At 41.6% G+C, this 20,036-nt stretch overlaps 1 protein-coding gene across 2 annotated transcripts in view; it reads right to left on the bottom strand.

Moving 5' to 3' along the window:
- The window catches only part of CYRIA (CYFIP related Rac1 interactor A), a 369,452-nt gene that overhangs the window by 41,191 nt on the left and 308,225 nt on the right, over positions 1 to 20,036 (bottom strand). For both annotated transcript variants that reach the window (XM_053709661.1, XM_053709660.1), the window contains exon 10: positions 528 to 654. In XM_053709661.1, coding sequence (XP_053565636.1) covers positions 528 to 654 — 127 coding nt within the window. The remainder of the gene's footprint in view (positions 1 to 527; positions 655 to 20,036) is intronic.

Raw genomic sequence — 20,036 nt, 5'->3', positions numbered from 1 at the left:
CAAGAGACTGATGTGGACCCAAATCCTTAATTGCAGGGAAAAGTACCCAAAAAAGGAATAAAAATCTTCAGACACGAGCTTCACATCCTCCATTGACAGAGGCAAAGAGAATGACTGGGGGTTATGGGTAAGGGAAGTTACACTTAACAGCTCTGCTGGGGTGCACTTTGACTCCTCCTGCTGGCCAAGAGTGAATATGCCACTAGTAATTGGAATGACGTTGTGGACTCTCCATGTCTTAGGAAATAAATTGAGTTTATTATCCCTTTAAATAAAAGAGGAAAAGAAAGTCAAAAGAAGAGAACTATATGGAAGGAAAGAAAGATGAACAGAAAATTGGAAAGATAAAATAGATCAGAAATATATGCAGTGAAAAATATAGCAGTAGGGGGGAAATGGTTGCAGACAGAGGTGATGCACATAAGGGAAAGAAAAGAGGCTAATATTACCTTACAGTTTAAATTTTCATAACTAAAAAATATAATTTTAACATGACACTGAAAATGTAGTTGATCTTTAATGCTTACATCAATCTTTGACGTCTTGCAGAAAGCACCAACTGGATGAACGTGGTCATAAAGGATTATCACACCAACCATTACTCTCATACAAAACATGAGTGTCTCATCACTGGTAAACCGACTTCTGTATTCACTGCAATCAGGAAGATAGAATTAGCCCCTATTGAATCTTAACATTTTGTAATCTATAAATATGAACTATATATTTAAATAATACACAAAATCAACAATTTAAGGAAGGCTTAAAATAACAGGCTTTGCTTCACTTAATATTTAGATTCTTACCTTATAGTATACACTTATGTACCTATTCACTTAAAGGGACAGTCTAGTAAAAATTAAATTTTCATGATTTAGATATGGCATGCAATTTTAAACACACTTTCCAATCTACTTTTATCAGAAAATTTGCTTTGTTCTAGCATATAAGCCTACCTAGCTTTGGCTAAATATAGGTAGGCTGATATGCTAATTTCTAAGCCCTTGAAGGTCGCCACTTACATCAGTGCATTTTGACTGTTTTTCCCAGCTAGACAGAGCTAGTTCCCATGTGCCATATAGATAACTGTGCTCACTCCTGTGGAGTCATTTATAAATCAGCACTGATTGGCTAAAATGCAAATCTGTCAAAAGAACTGAAATAAGGGGGCAGTCTGCAGAAGCTTAGACACAAGGTGATCACATAGTTAAGTATATTAATATAATCATGTTGGTTATACAAAAACTGGAAAATAAACAATAAAGGGATTATCTATCTTTTTAAACAATACAAATTCTGGAGTAGACTGTCCCTTTAAAAAGAACATTAAACTCAAAATCCCCAGAAAAAAAACAAAAACACATTATATTGTCTGTTTTCTCAATGATTTACATCTAAATATAATATATTTCATTCTCTCCAGAGAAGCTGGAGTGCTGTGGATAGGATTAATGCATTTGGCTTTGCAATCAATGAAAAATTGAAGAGGTTAAGAAGATTTGAGATAATGCAGTTTAAAAAGCGTTTCCTGGTAGATTGTAATAATGTTGATGGGACACTAATACTGTTAAAGGGAAAGTGCTCTGAGACATCAAATGATCTGGGGAACTAGGCCCCCAAATTACTACACATCTATACCTCATTGCATGACATGAAAACACATCCTGCTTACACACATACCGGTGTAAAATGTCATTTTATTTACAGCTACAAGAAATAGCATTTTGATTTTGTTTAAACTTAAGAAAGTAGACAACACAATCAATCGACAACAATAAGTTTCTTCCACAGATCTGCATTAGAGTTTGGGGTGACCAGACGTTGACTTTTTAAATAAGATTCTACTTTTCTTTAAAGAAACCTGTCACCCACTGTCCCCAGAGAACCTAAAAAGAACAGAAAATGTTCCGTAAAAAACTTGTAACTAGTGCTTGAAGGGCCTGGCTCTTGTCATGTGTTGCTGTGTAATTGTCTATCACTTGCACTTGTTCCTTAGTCTTCCACCAGCCCTGTGCTTGTGAACTACAGCCATTTGCACTGCAGCAGTAGAGGGAGAGTGCGCTGCACGATTAGGTAGGAGGAGAAGGCTCAGTCAACCTTGTTAAAAGGAACCAGTGTAAGGTGCAGTTTTTCAGCAGGCTTGTTGTACATGAGAATTCTTGTTTGCTTAGCACCTCTACATTAAAGCCTATGGGGCAGAATGTATTGGCTTCTGATTGGCTGTGCTGCCCACCTTCTAAAAAAACACAGGCATAAATGGCCATGGGACTTTGTAAACGCACTTAAAAGCCACTTGTACTTATTCTACACAAGTTTGAAAGCACCTATGATTATGGTATCAATGTGAATCTTTTCTACACAGTGAAATGGTTAAAAAGGACAGTAAACGCACACAAAAAAACAAAAATGTATGCTTACCTGATAAATTTATTTCCGGATATGGCGAGTCCACGACTGTTGGGAATATCACTCCTGGACAGAAAGAGGCGGCAAAGAGGACCACAGTTAAACTGTTAAGTATCACTCCCTTACCCACAACCACCAGTCATTCCACCGAAGAAAAATGAAGAAAAAGGAGTAACACAAGGTGTAGAGGCGCCTGAGGTTATAGTCAAAAGAACGGTCTTAAAATAAAGGGTGGGGCCGTGGACTCGCCATATCCGGAAATAAATTTATCAGGTAAGCATAAATTTTCTTTTTCTTTCCTAAGATATGGTGGGTCCACGGCTTGAGCAATTACTGTTGGGAATCAATACCCAAGCTAGAGGACACGGATAAAAAGGGACAAGACAGACAATCCTAAACAGAAGGCACCATCGCTTGAAGAACCTGTCTCCCAAAAGAAGCCTCAGCCGAGGCAAAAGTATCAAATTTGGAAAAAGTATGTAGAGAAGACCAAGTTGCAGCCTTGCAAATTTGTTCCACAGAAGCTTCATTTTTGAAAGCCCAAGAAGAGGAAACGGCTCTTGTGGAATGAGCTGTAGTTCTCTCAGGAGGGCTGCTGTCCAGCAGTCTCAAAAGCCAACCAAATTATACTTTATAACCAAAAAGAGTAGTAGCAGTAGCTTTCTGACCTTTACGTTTCCCAGAGAGAGAGACATAGAGGGCAGAGGACTGGCGAAAATCCTTTTTTCACCCAACCACAGGGAAAAAGTTAAAAATTAATGGATATCATACTTGTTTAACAACATATGTAATTTACTTAATTAAATGCCCATGTGGGTGGGGCTATGTCGGTGAGACGACTAGAATTATCAAAGATAGGATAATAGAGCATAAAAGTTGTATTAGAACAAAGAATTTAAAAGCCCCGGTAGCCCAGCATTTTGTTGAAAAGGGCCATTCAATAGGGCAATTGCGGTTTCAAATTATTGAGAGAATAGCTATGCCACGAAGGTTAGGGAATAGAGAATTGCTCCTTAAACAGCGGGAGTGCTTTTGGATCTGGAAATTGGGCACTATGGAACCTAATGGGTTAAATAAAGATCTAGACATGTCTGTATTTTTATAGGAGATTAATTCTATATAAGTCTGTTACTGAGATTTAATTTTGTTATGATTCTATTAATGGATATTCTATTAAGGAATATTGGTTTTAATTTTATTTAAGAAGTAGATAAGTACTATGTAATGTGTACTTGAGGTAATTATATGTAAAGGGTTAATAGGAAGCTGTATCTGCAGCACCACCTAGTGGTGATAAGGTATAAATAGAATCAGTTAAGCTTGATGTTTAGCATGAATAAGGTAGCAATACCGAAACGTTGCTGATTGTGTTGTGTTGTGCCTAATAAACACTTACTGTTGCTGCTATTCCCTGTGGATTTTCTTTACTTATGGTTCAGAGATTGGAGTGGGTCTCTGGAGTGGCTGGCAAGAGGGTCGTTGAGTGCTGGATCATTGCTTTTGACTTTGAAAATCCTTAGTCGCCTGTAAGTAGAATTTAAGAGTACATACAACATCCAAATTGTGTAACAAACATTCTTTGGAAGAAGAAGGATTAGGACACAGAGGGGGAACAACAATTTCCTGATTGATATTTTTGTTAGAAACAACCTTAAGAAGGAAACCTAACTAAGTACGAAGAACCGCCTGATCGGTATGAAAAATAAGATAAGGGTGAATCACACTGCAGAGCTGAGAGTTCCGAGACTTTTCGAGCAGAAGAGATAACAAGAAACAAAACCTTCCAAGATAACAACTTAATGTCTATGGAATGCAACGGCTCAAACAGAGCCAGCTGTAAAACTTTAAGAACAAGGTTAAGGCTCCAAGGAGGAGCAACAGACTTAAAGACAAGCCTGATTTTGACCAAGGCCTGACAAAAAGGATTGCACATCTGGCACATCCGCCAAACGTTTATGTAGTAAAACTGATCAAGCAGAAATCTGATGCTTCAGGGTACTGATTGACAATCCCTTCTCCAGGCCATCCTGAAGAAAAGATAAAATTCTAGGAATTTTAATTCCACTCCAAAAGTAGCCCCTGGATTCACACCAATAAAGATATTTACACCATATCTTATGGTAAATCTTTCTAGTAACAGGCTTGCAAGTCTGAATCATGGTCTCAATGACAGACTCCACGAAAACCACGCTTAGACAGAAATAAGTGTTCAATCTCCAAGCAGTCAGCTTCAGAGAAACAAGATTTGGATGAAGGAAGGGACCCTGAATCAGGAGGTCCTTCCTCAGAGGTAGTCTCCAAGGTGGGAAAGATGACATCTCCATTAGGTCTGCAAACCAGATCCTGCGAGGCCTTCTCCTGTTTGATACGAGCAATTACTGCGTATCTCTTGACCTTGAACCGTACCTTGGAAGCTTGGCGTTCTGACGGGACGGCATTAGATCTAACTCAGGCACCCCCCATTTGAGGACTAAGCTGGAAAACACCTCCGGATGGAGTTTCCACTCCCCAGGATAAAAAGTCTGTCTGCTCAGAAAATCCGCTTCCCAGTTGTCTACTCCTGGAATGTGGATGGCAGATAGCAATTGTGGGTCTCTGCCCACTGAAGAATCCTAGTAACCTCCTTCATGGCTAAGGAACTCTGGTGATTGATGTACGCCACAGAGATTATGTTGGCTGACTGGAACCAGATAAAGTGGGATGAGGACAACTGAGGCCAAGCCAATATAGAGCATTGTAAATCGCCCTTAACTCCAAGATGTTAATGGGAAGAGCAGACTCCTCCCGAGTCCGAAGGCCCTGTGCTTTTAACGATTTCCAGACTGCTCCCCAGCCGGCTGGCGTCCGTGGTCACGATCACCCAGGAAGGTCTTCGAAAGCATGTGCCCTGAGACAGATGTTCCTGAGAAATCCACCATGGGAGAGAATCCCTTGACAACTGATCTAACTCTATTCTCTGAGATAGATCCGCATGGTTTTTAATCCATTGTCTGAGCATGCACAACTGGAGAGCTCTCAAATGGAATCAAGCAAAAAGGAATGATGTCCATGGAAGCCACCATCAGACAGATTACCTCCATACATTGAGCCACTGAAGGATGAGCAGAAGCCTGAAGAGAGAGGCAAGAGGAAATTATTTTGTTTTTCCTGACCTCTGTAAGAAAAATCTTCATCAATAGAGAATCTATTATGGTCACTAAGAACACTACTCTTGTAGCAGGGGAAAGGGAGATTTTTTTCCAGATTCACATTCCATCCGTGGGAACGAAGAAAAGACAAAAATATCTCTGTGTGATATTTTGCTAGTTGAAAGAATGGCGCCTGAACCAATATGTCGTCCAGGTGTGGTGCCACAGTAATTCCATGAAAACTGATCACTGCCAAAAGAGCCCCCAGAACCTTTAAAAAAAGGTTGGGAGCCGTGGCTAGACCAAATGGAAGGGCCATGAACTGGAAATGTTTGTCCAGAATGGCAAGTCTCAGAAATCTGTGATGGTCCCTGTGAATAGGAACATGAAGATATCTATGGTTGTCATGAACTGACCCTCTTTTACTAAAGGAAGAATGGAGCGTATAGTCTCCATCTTGAAGTATGTAACTTTGAGAAACTTTATTTAGACACTTCAAGTCTAGAATCGGACTGAAGGTTGCCTCTTTTTTTGGGAACCACAAATAGGTTGGAGTAGAACCCGAGACCCTGTTCCTGCACTGGAACTATCACTCCCAGGGAGGAAAGATGTTGTATACATTTCAAGAATGCCTCTCTTTATCTGGTCAGCAGATAATCTTGAGAAAAGGAATCTGCCTCTGGGAGGAAAAGTCTTGAATTCAAATTTGTAAGCCTGGGATACTATGTCCACAGTCCAGGGATCTGGGACATCTCGTATCCAGGATTGAGAGAATTGAGAAAGTCTGCCCCCCCCCCATCTGATCCGAATCAGGGTAAACCCTTAATGCTGATTTGGAATCAGCTGTGGGTTTCTTTGATTGTTTCCCCTTTCCAAGACTGATTTGGTTTCCAATAAGATTGTTACTGCTTGGAAGAAAAAGGGGAAGGCTTTCCTCTGAAGTTACGAAAGGAACGAAAATTACTCTGACATCCTTTAGGCCTATTGTTATCTTGAGGTAGAAAAGACCCTTTTCCACCCGTAATATCAGAGATAATTTCTGCCAAACCGGGTCCAAACAAGGTTTAGCCCTTGTAAGCAATCGCCAGAAGCGATCATCCAAGGAAGTCTTTACTTGAAGAGAATCAGACAAGGCGTTGAACCAATAAGATGCTGCACTAGTCACGGTGGCAATACATACCGCAGGTTGCCATTGGAGACCTTGATGAACATAAATCTTTTTTCAAATAAGCCTCCAGCTTCTTGTCCATCGGATCCTTAAAAGAGCAGCTATCCTCAATAGGAATAGTGGTTCTCTTAGCCAGAGTGGACATGGCCCCTTCAACTTTGGGTACAGTATACCAAGGGTCTTTAACCCCTTAGTGACCAGAGCACTTTTCCATTTTCTGTCCGTTTGGGACCAAGGCTATTTTTACATTTCTGCGGTGTTTGTGTTTAGCTGAAATTTTCCTCTTACTCATTTACTGTACCCACACATATTATATACCGTTTTTCTCGCCATTAAATGAACTTTCTAAAAATACCATTATTTTCATCATATCTTATTTACTATAAAAAAATTTTATAAAATATGAGGAAAAATGGAAAAACAGAATTTATGTTTACCTGATAAATTTCTTTCTCCAACGGTGTGTCCGGTCCACGGCGTCATCCTTACTTGTGGGATATTCTCTTCCCCAACAGGAAATGGCAAAGAGCCCAGCAAAGCTGGTCACATGATCCCTCCTAGGCTCCGCCTACCCCAGTCATTCGACCGACGTTAAGGAGGAATAATAGCATAGGAGAAACCATATGGTACCGTGGTGACTGTAGTTAAAGAAAATAAATTATCAGACCTGATTAAAAAACCAGGGCGGGCCGTGGACCGGACACACCGTTGGAGAAAGAAATTTATCAGGTAAACATAAATTCTGTTTTCTCCAACATAGGTGTGTCCGGTCCACGGCGTCATCCTTACTTGTGGGAACCAATACCAAAGCTTTAGGACACGGATGAAGGGAGGGAGCAAATCAGGTCACCTAAATGGAAGGCACCACGGCTTGCAAAACCTTTCTCCCAAAAATAGCCTCAGAAGAAGCAAAAGTATCAAACTTGTAAAATTTGGTAAAAGTGTGCAGTGAAGACCAAGTCGCTGCCCTACATATCTGATCAACAGAAGCCTCGTTCTTGAAGGCCCATGTGGAAGCCACAGCCCTAGTGGAATGAGCTGTGATTCTTTCGGGAGGCTGCCGTCCGGCAGTCTCGTAAGCCAATCTGATGATGCTTTTAATCCAAAAAGAGAGAGAGGTAGAAGTTGCTTTTTGACCTCTCCTTTTACCTGAATAAACAACAAACAAGGAAGATGTTTGTCTAAAATCCTTTGTAGCATCTAAATAGAATTTTAGAGCGCGAACAACATCCAAATTGTGCAACAAGCGTTCCTTCTTTGAAACTGGTTTCGGACACAGAGAAGGTACGATAATCTCCTGGTTAATGTTTTTGTTAGAAACAACCTTTGGAAGAAACCCAGGTTTAGTACGTAAAACCACCTTATCTGCATGGAACACCAGATAAGGAGGAGAACACTGCAGAGCAGATAATTCTGAAACTCTTCTAGCAGAAGAAATTGCAACTAAAAACAAAACTTTCCAAGATAATAACTTAATATCAACGGAATGTAAGGGTTCAAACGGAACCCCCTGAAGAACTGAAAGAACTAAATTGAGACTCCAAGGAGGAGTCAAAGGTTTGTAAACAGGCTTGATTCTAACCAGAGCCTGAACAAAGGCTTGAACATCTGGTACAGCTGCCAGTTTTTTGTGAAGTAACACCGACAAGGCAGAAATCTGTCCCTTCAGGGAACTTGCAGATAATCCTTTTTCCAATCCTTCTTGAAGGAAGGATAGAATCCTAGGAATCTTAACCTTGTCCCAAGGGAATCCTTTAGATTCACACCAACAGATATATTTTTTCCAAATTTTGTGGTAAATCTTTCTAGTTACAGGCTTTCTAGCCTGAACAAGAGTATCGATAACAGAATCTGAGAAACCTCGCTTCGATAAAATCAAGCGTTCAATCTCCAAGCAGTCAGCTGGAGTGAAACCAGATTCGGATGTTCGAACGGACCCTGAACAAGAAGGTCTCGTCTCAAAGGTAGCTTCCAAGGTGGAGCCGATGACATATTCACCAGATCTGCATACCAAGTCCTGCGTGGCCACGCAGGAGCTATCAAGATCACCGACGCCCTCTCCTGATTGATCCTGGCTACCAGCCTGGGGATGAGAGGAAACGGCGGGAACACATAAGCTAGTTTGAAGGTCCAAGGTGCTACTAGTGCATCCACTAGAGCCGCCTTGGGATCCCTGGATCTGGACCCGTAGCAAGGAACTTTGAAGTTCTGACGAGAGGCCATCAGATCCATGTCTGGAATGCCCCATAGTTGAGTGACTTGGGCAAAGATTTCCGGATGGAGTTCCCACTCCCCCGGATGCAATGTCTGACGACTCAGAAAATCCGCTTCCCAATTTTCCACTCCCGGGATGTGGATAGCAGACAGGTGGCAGGAGTGAGACTCCGCCCATAGAATAATCTTGGTCACTTCTTCCATCGCTAGGGAACTCCTTGTTCCCCCCTGATGGTTGATGTACGCAACAGTCGTCATGTTGTCTGATTGAAACCTTATGAACTTGGTCCTCGCTAGCTGAGGCCAAGCCTTGAGAGCATTGAATATCGCTCTCAGTTCCAGAATATTTATCGGTAGAAGAGATTCTTCCCGAGACCAAAGACCCTGAGCTTTCAGGGATCCCCAGACCGCGCCCCAGCCCATCAGACTGGCGTCGGTCGTGACAATGACCCGCTCTGGTCTGTGGAATGTCATCCCTCGTGACAGGTTGTCCAGGGACAGCCACCAACGGAGTGAGTCTCTGGTCCTCTGATTTACTTGTATCTTTGGAGACAAGTCTGTATAGTCCCCATTCCACTGACTGAGCATGCACAGTTGTAATGGTCTTAGATGAATGCGCGCAAAAGGAACTATGTCCATTGCCGCTACCATCAACCCGATCACTTCCATGCACTGAGCTACGGAAGGAAGAGGAACGGAATGAAGAATTCGACAAGAGTCCAGAAGTTTTGTCTTTCTGGCCTCTGTTAGAAAAATCCTCATTTCTGAGGAGTCTATAATTGTTCCCAAGAAGGGAACCCTTGTTGACGGGGATAGAGAACTCTTTTCCACGTTCACTTTCCAGCCGTGAGATCTGAGAAAGGCCAGGACGATGTCCGTGTGAGCCTTTGCTCGAGGGAGGGACGACGCTTGAATCAGAATGTCGTCCAGGTAAGGTACTACTGCAATGCCCCTTGGTCTTAGCACCGCTAGAAGGGACCCTAGTACCTTTGTGAAAATCCTTGGAGCAGTGGCTAATCCGAAAGGAAGCGCCACGAACTGGTAATGTTTGTCCAGGAATGCAAACCTTAGGAACCGATGATGTTCCTTGTGGATAGGAATATGTAGATACGCATCCTTTAAATCCACCGTGGTCATGAATTGACCTTCCTGGATGGAAGGAAGGATAGTTCGAATGGTTTCCATCTTGAACGATGGGACCTTGAGAAATTTGTTTAAGATCTTGAGATCTAGGATTGGTCTGAACGTTCCCTCTTTTTTGGGAACTATGAACAGATTGGAGTAGAACCCCATCCCTTGTTCTCTCAATGGAACAGGATGAATCACTCCCATTTTTAACAGGTCTTCTACCCAATGTAAGAACGCCTGTCTTTTTATGTGGTCTGAAGACAACTGAGACCTGTGGAACCTCCCCCTTGGGGGAAGTCCCTTGAATTCCAGAAGATAACCCTGGGAGACTATTTCTAGCGCCCAAGGATCCAGAACATCTCTTGCCCAAGCCTGAGCGAAGAGAGAGAGTCTGCCCCCCACCAGATCCGGTCCCGGATCGGGGGCCAATATTTCATGCTGTCTTGGTAGCAGTGGCAGGTTTCTTGGCCTGCTTTCCCTTGTTCCAGCCTTGCATTGGTCTCCAAGCTGGCTTGGCCTGAGAAGTATTACCCTCTTGCTTAGAGGACGTAGCACCTTGGGCTGGTCCGTTTTTACGAAAGGGACGAAAATTAGGTCTATTTTTTGCCTTGAAAGGCCGATCCTGAGGAAGGGCATGGCCCTTACCCCCAGTGATATCAGAGATAATCTCTTTCAAGTCAGGACCAAACAGCGTTTTCCCCTTGAAAGGAATGTTTAGTAGCTTGTTCTTGGAAGACGCATCAGCCGACCAAGATTTCAACCAAAGCGCTCTGCGCGCCACAATAGCAAACCCAGAATTCTTAGCCGCTAACTTAGCCAATTGCAAAGAGGCGTCTAGAGTGAAAGAATTAGCCAATTTGAGAGCATTGACTCTGTCCATAATCTCCTCATAAGGAGGAGAGTCACTATCGAGCACCTTAATCAGTTCATCAAACCAGAAATATGCGGCTGTAGTGACAGGGACAATGCATGAAATGGGTTGTAGAAGGTAACCCTGCTGAACAAACATCTTTTTAAGCAAACCTTCTAATTTTTTATCCATAGGATCTTTGAAAGCACAACTATCCTCTATGGGAATAGTGGTGCGTTTGTTTAAAGTAGAAACCGCTCCCTCGACCTTGGGGACTGACTGCCATAAGTCCTTTCTGGGGTCGACCATAGGAAACAATTTTTTAAATATGGGGGGAGGGACGAAAGGAATACCGGGCCTTTCCCATTCTTTATTAACAATGTCCGCCACCCGCTTGGGTATAGGAAAAGCTTCTGGGAGCCCCGGCACCTCTAGGAACTTGTCCATTTTACATAGTTTCTCTGGGATGACCAAATTTTCACAATCATCCAGAGTGGATAATACCTCCTTAAGCAAAATGCGGAGATGTTCCAATTTAAATTTAAAAGTAATCACATCAGATTCAGCCTGCTGAGAAATGTTCCCTAAATCAGTAATTTCTCCCTCAGACAAAACCTCCCTGGCCCCCTCAGATTGGGCTAGGGGCTCTTCAGAGATATTAATATCAGCGTCGTCATGCTCTTCAGTAACTAAAACAGAGCATCCACGCTTACGCTGACAAGGGTTCATTTTGGCTAAAATGTTTTTGACAGAATTATCCATTACAGCCGTTAATTGTTGCATAGTAAGGAGTATTGGCGCGCTAGATGTACTAGGGGCCTCCTGAGTGGGCAAGACTCGTGTAGACGAAGGAGGGAATGATGCAGTACCATGCTTACTCCCCTCACTTGAGGAATCATCTTGGGCATCATTGTCATTATCACATAAATCACATTTATTTAAATGAATAGGAATTCTGGCTTCCCCACATTCAGAACACAGTCTATCTGGTAGTTCAGACATGTTAAACAGGCATAAACTTGATAAGAAAGTACAAAAAACGTTTTTAAATAAAACCGTTACTGTCACTTTAAATTTTAAACTGAACACACTTTATTACTGCAATTGCGAAAAAACATGAAGGAATTGTTCAAAAGTCACCAAACTTTCACCACAGTGTCTTAAAGCCTTGAAAATATTGCACACCAATTTTGGAAGCTTTAACCCTTAAAATAACGGAACCGGAGCCGTTTTAAGCATTAACCCCTTTACAGTCCCTGGTATCTGCTTTGCTGAGACCCAACCAAACCCAAAGGGGAATACGATACCAAATGACGCCTTCAGAAGTCTTTTATAAGTATCAGCGCTCCTCTCACATGCGACTGCATGCCATGCCTCTCAAAAAAAAGTGCGCAACACCGGCGCGAAAATGAGACTCTGCCTATGCTTTGGGAAAGCCCCTAAAGAATAAGGTGTCTAAAACAGTGCCTGCCGATATTATTATATCAAAATACCCAGAATAAATGATTCCTCAAGGCTAAATAAGTGTTAATATCAATCGATTTAGCCCAAAAAAGGTCTACAGTCTAAATAAGCCCTTGTGAAGCCCTTATTTACAATCGTAATAAACATGGCTTACCGGATCCCATAGGGAAAATGACAGCTTCCAGCATTACATCGTCTTGTTAGAATGTGTCATACCTCAAGCAGCAAAGGACTGCAAACTGTTCCCCCAACTGAAGTTAATTGCTCTCAACAGTCCTGTGTGGAACAGCCATGGATTTTAGTTACGGTTGCTAAAATCATTTTCCTCATACAAACAGAATTCTTCATCTCTTTTCTGTTTCTGAGTAAATAGTACGTACCAGCACTATTTGAAAATAACAAACTCTTGATTGAATAATGAAAAACTACAGTTAAACACTAAAAAACTCTAAGCCATCTCCGTGGAGATGTTGCCTGTACAACGGCAAAGAGAATGACTGGGGTAGGCGGAGCCTAGGAGGGATCATGTGACCAGCTTTGCTGGGCTCTTTGCCATTTCCTGTTGGGGAAGAGAATATCCCACAAGTAAGGATGACGCCGTGGACCGGACACACCTATGTTGGAGAAAAAACACACTTTTTCTAACTTTGAACCCCAAAATCTGTTACATATCTACAACCACCAAAAAACACCCATGCTAAATTGTTTCTAAATTTTGTCCTGAGTTTAGAAATACCCAATGTTTACATCTTCTTTGCTTTTTTTGTAACTTATAGGGCCATAAATACAAGTAGCACTTTGCTATTTTCAAACCATTTTTTTTCAAAATTAACGCTAGTTACATTAGAACACTAATATCTTTCAGGAATCCCTGAATATCCATTGACATGTATATATTTTTTTTTAGAAGACATCCCAAATTATTGATCTAGGCCCATTTTGGTATATTTCATGCCACCATTTCACCGCCAAATGCGATCAAATACAAAAAATTGTTCACTTTTTCACAAATTTTTTCACAAACTTTCAGTTTCTCATTGAAATTATTTACAAACTGCTTGTGCAATTATGGCATAAATGGTTGTAAATTCTTCTCTGGGATCCCCTTTGTTCAGAAATAGACATATATGGCTTTGGCATTGCTTTTTGGTAATTAGACGGCCGCTAAATGCCACTGCGCACCACACGTGTATTATGCCCAGCAGTGAAGGGGTTAATTAGGGAGCATGTAAGGAGCTTTTTGGGGAAATTTTAGCTTTAGTGTAGTGTAGTAGACAACCCCAAGTATTGATCTAGGCCCATTTTGGTATATTTCATGCCACCATTTCACCGCCAAATGCGATCAAATTAAAAAAAACGTAAAATTTTTCACAATTTTAGGTTTCTCACTGAAATAATTTACAAACAGCTTGTGCAATTATGGCACAAATGGTTGTAAATGCTTCTCTGGGATCCCCTTTGTTCAGAAATAGCAGACATATATGACTTTGGCGTTGCTTTTTGGTAATTAGAATGCTGCTAAATGGCGCTGCGCATCACACGTGTATTATGGCTAGCAGTGAAGGGGTTAATTAGGTAGCTTGTAGGGAGCTTGCAGGGTTAATTTTAGCTTTAGTGTAAAGATCAGCCTCCCACCTGAAACATCAGACCCCCTGATCCCTCCCAAACATCTCTCTTCCCTCCCCTACCCCACAAATGTCCCCGCCATCTTAAGTACTGGCAGAAACTCTGCCAGTACTAAAATAAAAGGTATATTTGGGCTTTTTTGTGCATTTTTTGTTAGCATATTTACATATGCTTCTGTGTAGGGATCCCCCACCAAACAGCTCTCTAACCCTCCCCCTCTGACTTAATGTGCGCCATCTTGGGTACTGGCAGCTGTCTGCCAGTACCCAGTTTAGTGAAAAAAATGCTTTTTTTTTTTTAAAAAAAAATGTCCCTTTTCTGTAGTGTAGCTTCCCCCCCCCCAAGACCAACCCCCCACCCCTTCCAGATCCCTTAGATGCTTAAAAAAAAAAAAAAAGTTTATTTCATTTTTTTTAACTTTTCTTTTAACTTTTTTTCTGTAGTGTAGCGGTTCCCACCCGCTCCCGCCCCGTGCACACGCGCGCGCCCGTGCGCGCCCCCGTCGGCTCCGCTTCCGATCCCGCCCCCCTCCACCTTACACATCTCATCGATGGCCGCCCACCCGCCTCCCAAGTCGGCTCCCACCCACCAACGATACCGGCCATCGATGTCCGGTGCAGAGAGGGCCACAGAGTGGCTCTCTCTGCATCGGATGGCCAGACAGTGTTATTGCAGGATGCCTCGATATCGAGGCATCGCTGCAATAACCGGAAAGCAGCTGGAAGCGAGCAGGATCGCTTCCAGCTGCTTTCCACACCGAGGACGTGCAGGGTACGTCCTTGGTCGTTAACTGACATCCTTTAGAGGACGTACCCTGCACGTCCTCGGTCGTTAAGGGGTTAATGGAGTCCTTGACAGGAAACATTTTCTTAAAAATGGGAGACGGGGGAAAAAAGACACCCTTGGTTTCTCCCATTCCTGTGAGATAATCTCCCTAGCACGGTCCGGCACGTAATAGGTTCATCAAAGAAACTATTACGTTTACTGGATTTCTTAGGAGTGACGACAGTGGTATCAGAGTCATCTAAAGTAGCTAAAACCTCCTTTAACAATACACAAAGGTGTTCAAGCTTAAATCTGAAGGATACCACCTCAGTCACAGAAGAAGGAATTATACTGTCCGAATCTGAGATTTCACCCTCAAAGTCCTGATGTATCTTCCACATCAGACTTATGAGAAAGGGCAACTTGGGAAGCACAACTGAGGACAGGCACCTTTACTTTCTGAATTTCTAGATTTCCTCTTACGTTTTCCCTGTAATCTGGGAATGGCAGCTAATGCTGCAGATACCAGGGCAGCAATTTCTGCTTTTAAAATAACTCCATTAGGAGCTAGAGGAACTGCAGGGAACTGCATGTGACACCATTGAGGCTTGGGACGTAGCAGGAGAAAGCCGAGGTATTATTTTAACAGCATCATCCTGAGAGAAATTAGGTTAAAAAAATTTTACCTTTATTTTGCAAGGTTTTCTTGATACTGTACATGAAGAACAAAATTGCATAGGAGCTGCAATTTGTGCATCTAAACATAATAAGCATGAATTCATGAGAGCAGGCTCTTGCTCCATATCAGACATGTTGTGAAACAGTAAATAACTTGTAGAGATAGGTTTCAAAGAATTTAATATTCAATTAGAATAAGCCAAGAAAAAAATTTACTTTAAATTTTATCCCAAATAAGGATCAATCCCCAGCTAAAATTATGTGAGAAAAGTTAAGAAAAAACATCTAATAAACTTCTAAAATACCCCACAGGCAACCCCACACCTCAATTACTGAGGTGCCTTACTGCTACCAATAAAGACCAGATCTGCCAGAAATGGAGAAATACAACTTTTTTCCTCAGAAAAGTTATGAAGTAAAGCCGGGCATGTGACCGCAACTGCTGAGCTCAAATTACTGCTGCGACATAGAGATGCACTAAAAATAGCTTCCTGGTACACTGAGTACCAGAAAAACATAATTTATGTAAGAACTTACCTGATAAATTCATTTCTTTCATATTAGCAAGAGTCCATGAGCTAGTGACGTATGGGATATACATTCCTACCAGGAGGGGCAAAGTTTCCCAAACCTCAAAATGCCTATAAATACACCCCTCACCACACCCACAATTCAGTTTAACGAATAGCCAAGAAGTGGGGTGATAAAAAAGTGCGAAAGCATATAAAATAAGGAATTGGAATAATTGTGCTTTATACAAAATCATAACCACCACAAAAAAAGGGCGGGCCTCATGGACTCTTGCTAATATGAAAGAAATGAATTTATCAGGTAAGTTCTTACATAAATTATGTTTTCTTTCATGTAATTAGCAAGAGTCCATGAGCTAGTGACGTATGGGATAATGATTACCCAAGATGTGGATCTTTCCACACAAGAGTCACTAGAGAGGGAGGGATAAAATAAAGACAGCCAATTCCTGCTGAAAATAATCCACACCCAAAATAAAGTTTAACGAAAAACATAAGCAGAAGATTCAGACTGAAACCGCTGCCTGAAGTACTTTTCTACCAAAAACTGCTTCAGAAGAAGAAAATACATCAAAATGGTAGAATTTAGTAAAAGTATGCAAAGAGGACCAAGTCGCTGCTTTGCATATCTGGTCAACCGAAGCTTCATTCCTAAACGCCCAGGAAGTAGAAACTGACCTAGTAGAATGAGCTGTAATCCTCTGAGGCGGAATTTTACCCGACTCAACATAGGCAAGATGAATTAAAGATTTCAACCAAGATGCCAAAGAAATGGCAGAAGCTTTCTGGCCTTTTCTAGAACCGGAAAAGATACCAAATAGACTAGAAGTCTTACGAAAAGATTTCGTAGCTTCAACATAATATTTCAAAGCTCTAACAACATCCAAAGAATGCAACGATTTCTCCTTAGAATTCTTAGGATTAGGACATAATGAAGGAACCACAATTTCTCTACTAATGTTGTTGGAATTCACAACTTAGGTAAAAATTCAAAAGAAGTTCGCAACACCGCCTTATCCTGATGAAAAATCAGAAAAGGAGACTCACAAGAAAGAGCAGATAATTCAGAAACTCTTCTGGCAGAAGAGATGGCCAAAAGGAACAAAACTTTCCAAGAAAGTAATTTAATGTCCAATGAATGCATAGGTTCAAACGGAGGAGCTTGAAGAGCTCCCAGAACCAAATTCAAACTCCAAGGAGGAGAAATTGACTTAATGACAGGTTTTATACGAACCAAAGCTTGTACAAAACAATGAATATCAGGAAGAATAGCAATCTTTCTGTGAAAAAGAACAGAAAGAGCAGAGATTTGTCCTTTCAAAGAACTTGCGGACAAACCCTTATCTAAACCATCCTGAAGGAACTGTAAAATTCTCGGTATTCTAAAAGAATGCCAGGAAAAATGATGAGAAAGACACCAAGAAATATAAGTCTTCCAGACTCTATAATATATCTCTCGAGATACAGATTTACGAGCCTGTAACATAGTATTAATCACAGAGTCAGAGAAACCTCTTTGACCAAGAATCAAGCGTTCAATCTCCATACCTTTAAATTTAAGGATTTCAGATCCTGATGGAAAAAAGGACCTTGTGACAGAAGGTCTGGTCTTAACGGAAGAGTCCACGGTTGGCAAGAGGCCATCCGGACAAGATCCGCATACCAAAACCTGTGAGGCCATGCCGGAGCTACCAGCAGAACAAACGAGCATTCCTTCAGAATCTTGGAGATTACTCTTGGAAGAAGAACTAGAGGCGGAAAGATATAGGCAGGATGATACTTCCAAGGAAGTGATAATGCATCCACTGCCTCCGCCTGAGGATCCCGGGATCTGGACAGATACTTGGGAAGTTTCTTGTTTAGATGGGACGCCATCAGATCTATTTCTGGAAGTTCCCACATTTGAACAATCTGAAGAAATACCTCTGGGTGAAGAGACCATTCGCCCGGATGCAACGTTTGGCGACTGAGATAATCCGCTTCCCAATTGTCTACACCTGGGATATGAACCGCAGAGATTAGACAGGAGCTGGATTCCGCCCAAACCAAAATTCGAGATACTTCTTTCATAGCCAGAGGACTGTGAGTCCCTCCTTGATGATTGATGTATGCCACAGTTGTGACATTGTCTGTCTGAAAACAAATGAACGATTCTCTCTTCAGCAGAGGCCAAAACTGAAGAGCTCTGAAAATTGCACGGAGTTCCAAAATATTGATCGGTAATCTCACCTCCTGAGATTCCCAAACTCCTTGTGCCGTCAGAGATCCCCACACAGCTCCCCAACCTGTGAGACTTGCATCTGTTGAAATTACAGTCCAGGTCGGAAGCACAAAAGAAGCCCCCTGAATTAAACGATGGTGATCTGTCCACCATGTTAGAGAGTGTCGAACAATCGGTTTTAAAGATATTAATTGAGATATCTTCGTGTAATCCTTGCACCATTGCTTCAGCATACAGAGCTGAAGAGGTAGCATGTGAAAACGAGCAAAGGGGATCGCGTCCGATGCAGCAGTCATAAGACCTAGAATTTCCATGCATAAGGCTACCGAAGGGAATGATTGTGACTGAAGGTTTCGACAAGCTGAAATCAACTTTAGACGTCTCTTGTCTGTTAAAGACAGAGTCATGGACACTGAATCCATCTGGAAACCCAGAAAGGTTACCCTTGTCTGAGGAATCAAAGAACTTTTTGGTAAATTGATCCTCCAACCATGATCTTGAAGAAACAACACAAGTCGATTCGTATGAGATTCTGCTAAATGTAAAGACTGAGCAAGTACCAAGATATCGTCCAAATAAGGAAATACCACAATACCCTGTTCTCTGATTACAGACAGCAGGGCACCGAGAACCTTTGTAAAAATTCTTGGAGCTGTAGCTAGGCCAAACGGCAGAGCCACAAACTGGTAATGCTTGTCCAGAAACGAGAATCTCAGGAACTGATAATGATCTGGATGAATCGGAATATGCAGATATGCATCCTGTAAATCTATTGTGGACATATAATTCCCTTGCTGAACAAAAGGTAAGATAGTCCTTACAGTTACCATCTTGAATGTTGGTATCCTTACATAACGATTCAAAATTTTTAGATCCAGAACTGGTCTGAAAGAATTCTCCTTCTTTGGTACAATGAAGAGATTTGAATAAAACCCCATCCCCTGTTCCGGAACTGGAACTGGCATAATTACTCCAGTCAACTCTAGATCTGAAACACATTTCAGAAATGCTTGAGCTTTTACTGGATTTACTGGGACACAGGAAAGAAAAACATAATTTATGCTTACCTGATAAATTTATTTCTCTTGTAGTGTATCCAGTCCACGGATCATCCATTACTTATGGGATATTAACTCCTCCCCAACAGGAAGTGCAAGAGGATTCACCCAGCAGAGCTGCTATATAGCTCCTCCCCTAACTGCCATTACCAGTCATTCGACCGAAAACATGCAGAGAAAGGAAAACCATAGGGTGCAGTGGTGTAATACTCCTGACCAATATAAAATTGGTTTTGTTGCTCTTGTGTTTTAAGTCTCAGCAAAATGGTTATATTTACTAAGATCATAAACTGTGAGCTAATTAGTAACAAATACAGTAATGAATGACACTGGAAAAGAAACAACGTGTGTTTATTATAACACAGGTTTCCTATGAGCAGTGTTAGAATAGCAGTCTCAAGTTTCTGCTTAATGACTTGGTTAGAGGTATAATGTTCAGCAGGGATGATCACTTCAACAAATTGTAACAGGTGTTTCAATGGTATCGCAAACAAACTTCACACACTCTCTCTGGAATAAAATATTTACAAGTCCCAAACATTCATTCTCATCCTTTTGGAAGCATATATGAATAACTGGTTGTTCAGTCACAGCTTAGTACGAATAATGCTTACGAGTTCTTATAGGATTTATCGGGAATAATCTTACCACTTCAGTCTCTAAGTAAGCGATCACAGTACCTTTGTCTTGGGAGGAATATACCTGATGTGAGAAAAGATCCGAAGGTTTGTTTGTCCAACAGCGTGTGGAGAAGTGAGGAGCCGGTGAGAGTGTGACTTACTTCCGGTTGCGGTTTGGAT

The sequence above is a fragment of the Bombina bombina genome, chromosome 4, assembly GCF_027579735.1.
Source record: "Bombina bombina isolate aBomBom1 chromosome 4, aBomBom1.pri, whole genome shotgun sequence".
NCBI classification, from domain to species: Eukaryota; Metazoa; Chordata; class Amphibia; order Anura; family Bombinatoridae; genus Bombina; species Bombina bombina.
The sequence above is the reverse complement of the archived record's forward strand: the minus strand, read 5'-3'. Positions and strand labels throughout refer to the sequence as shown.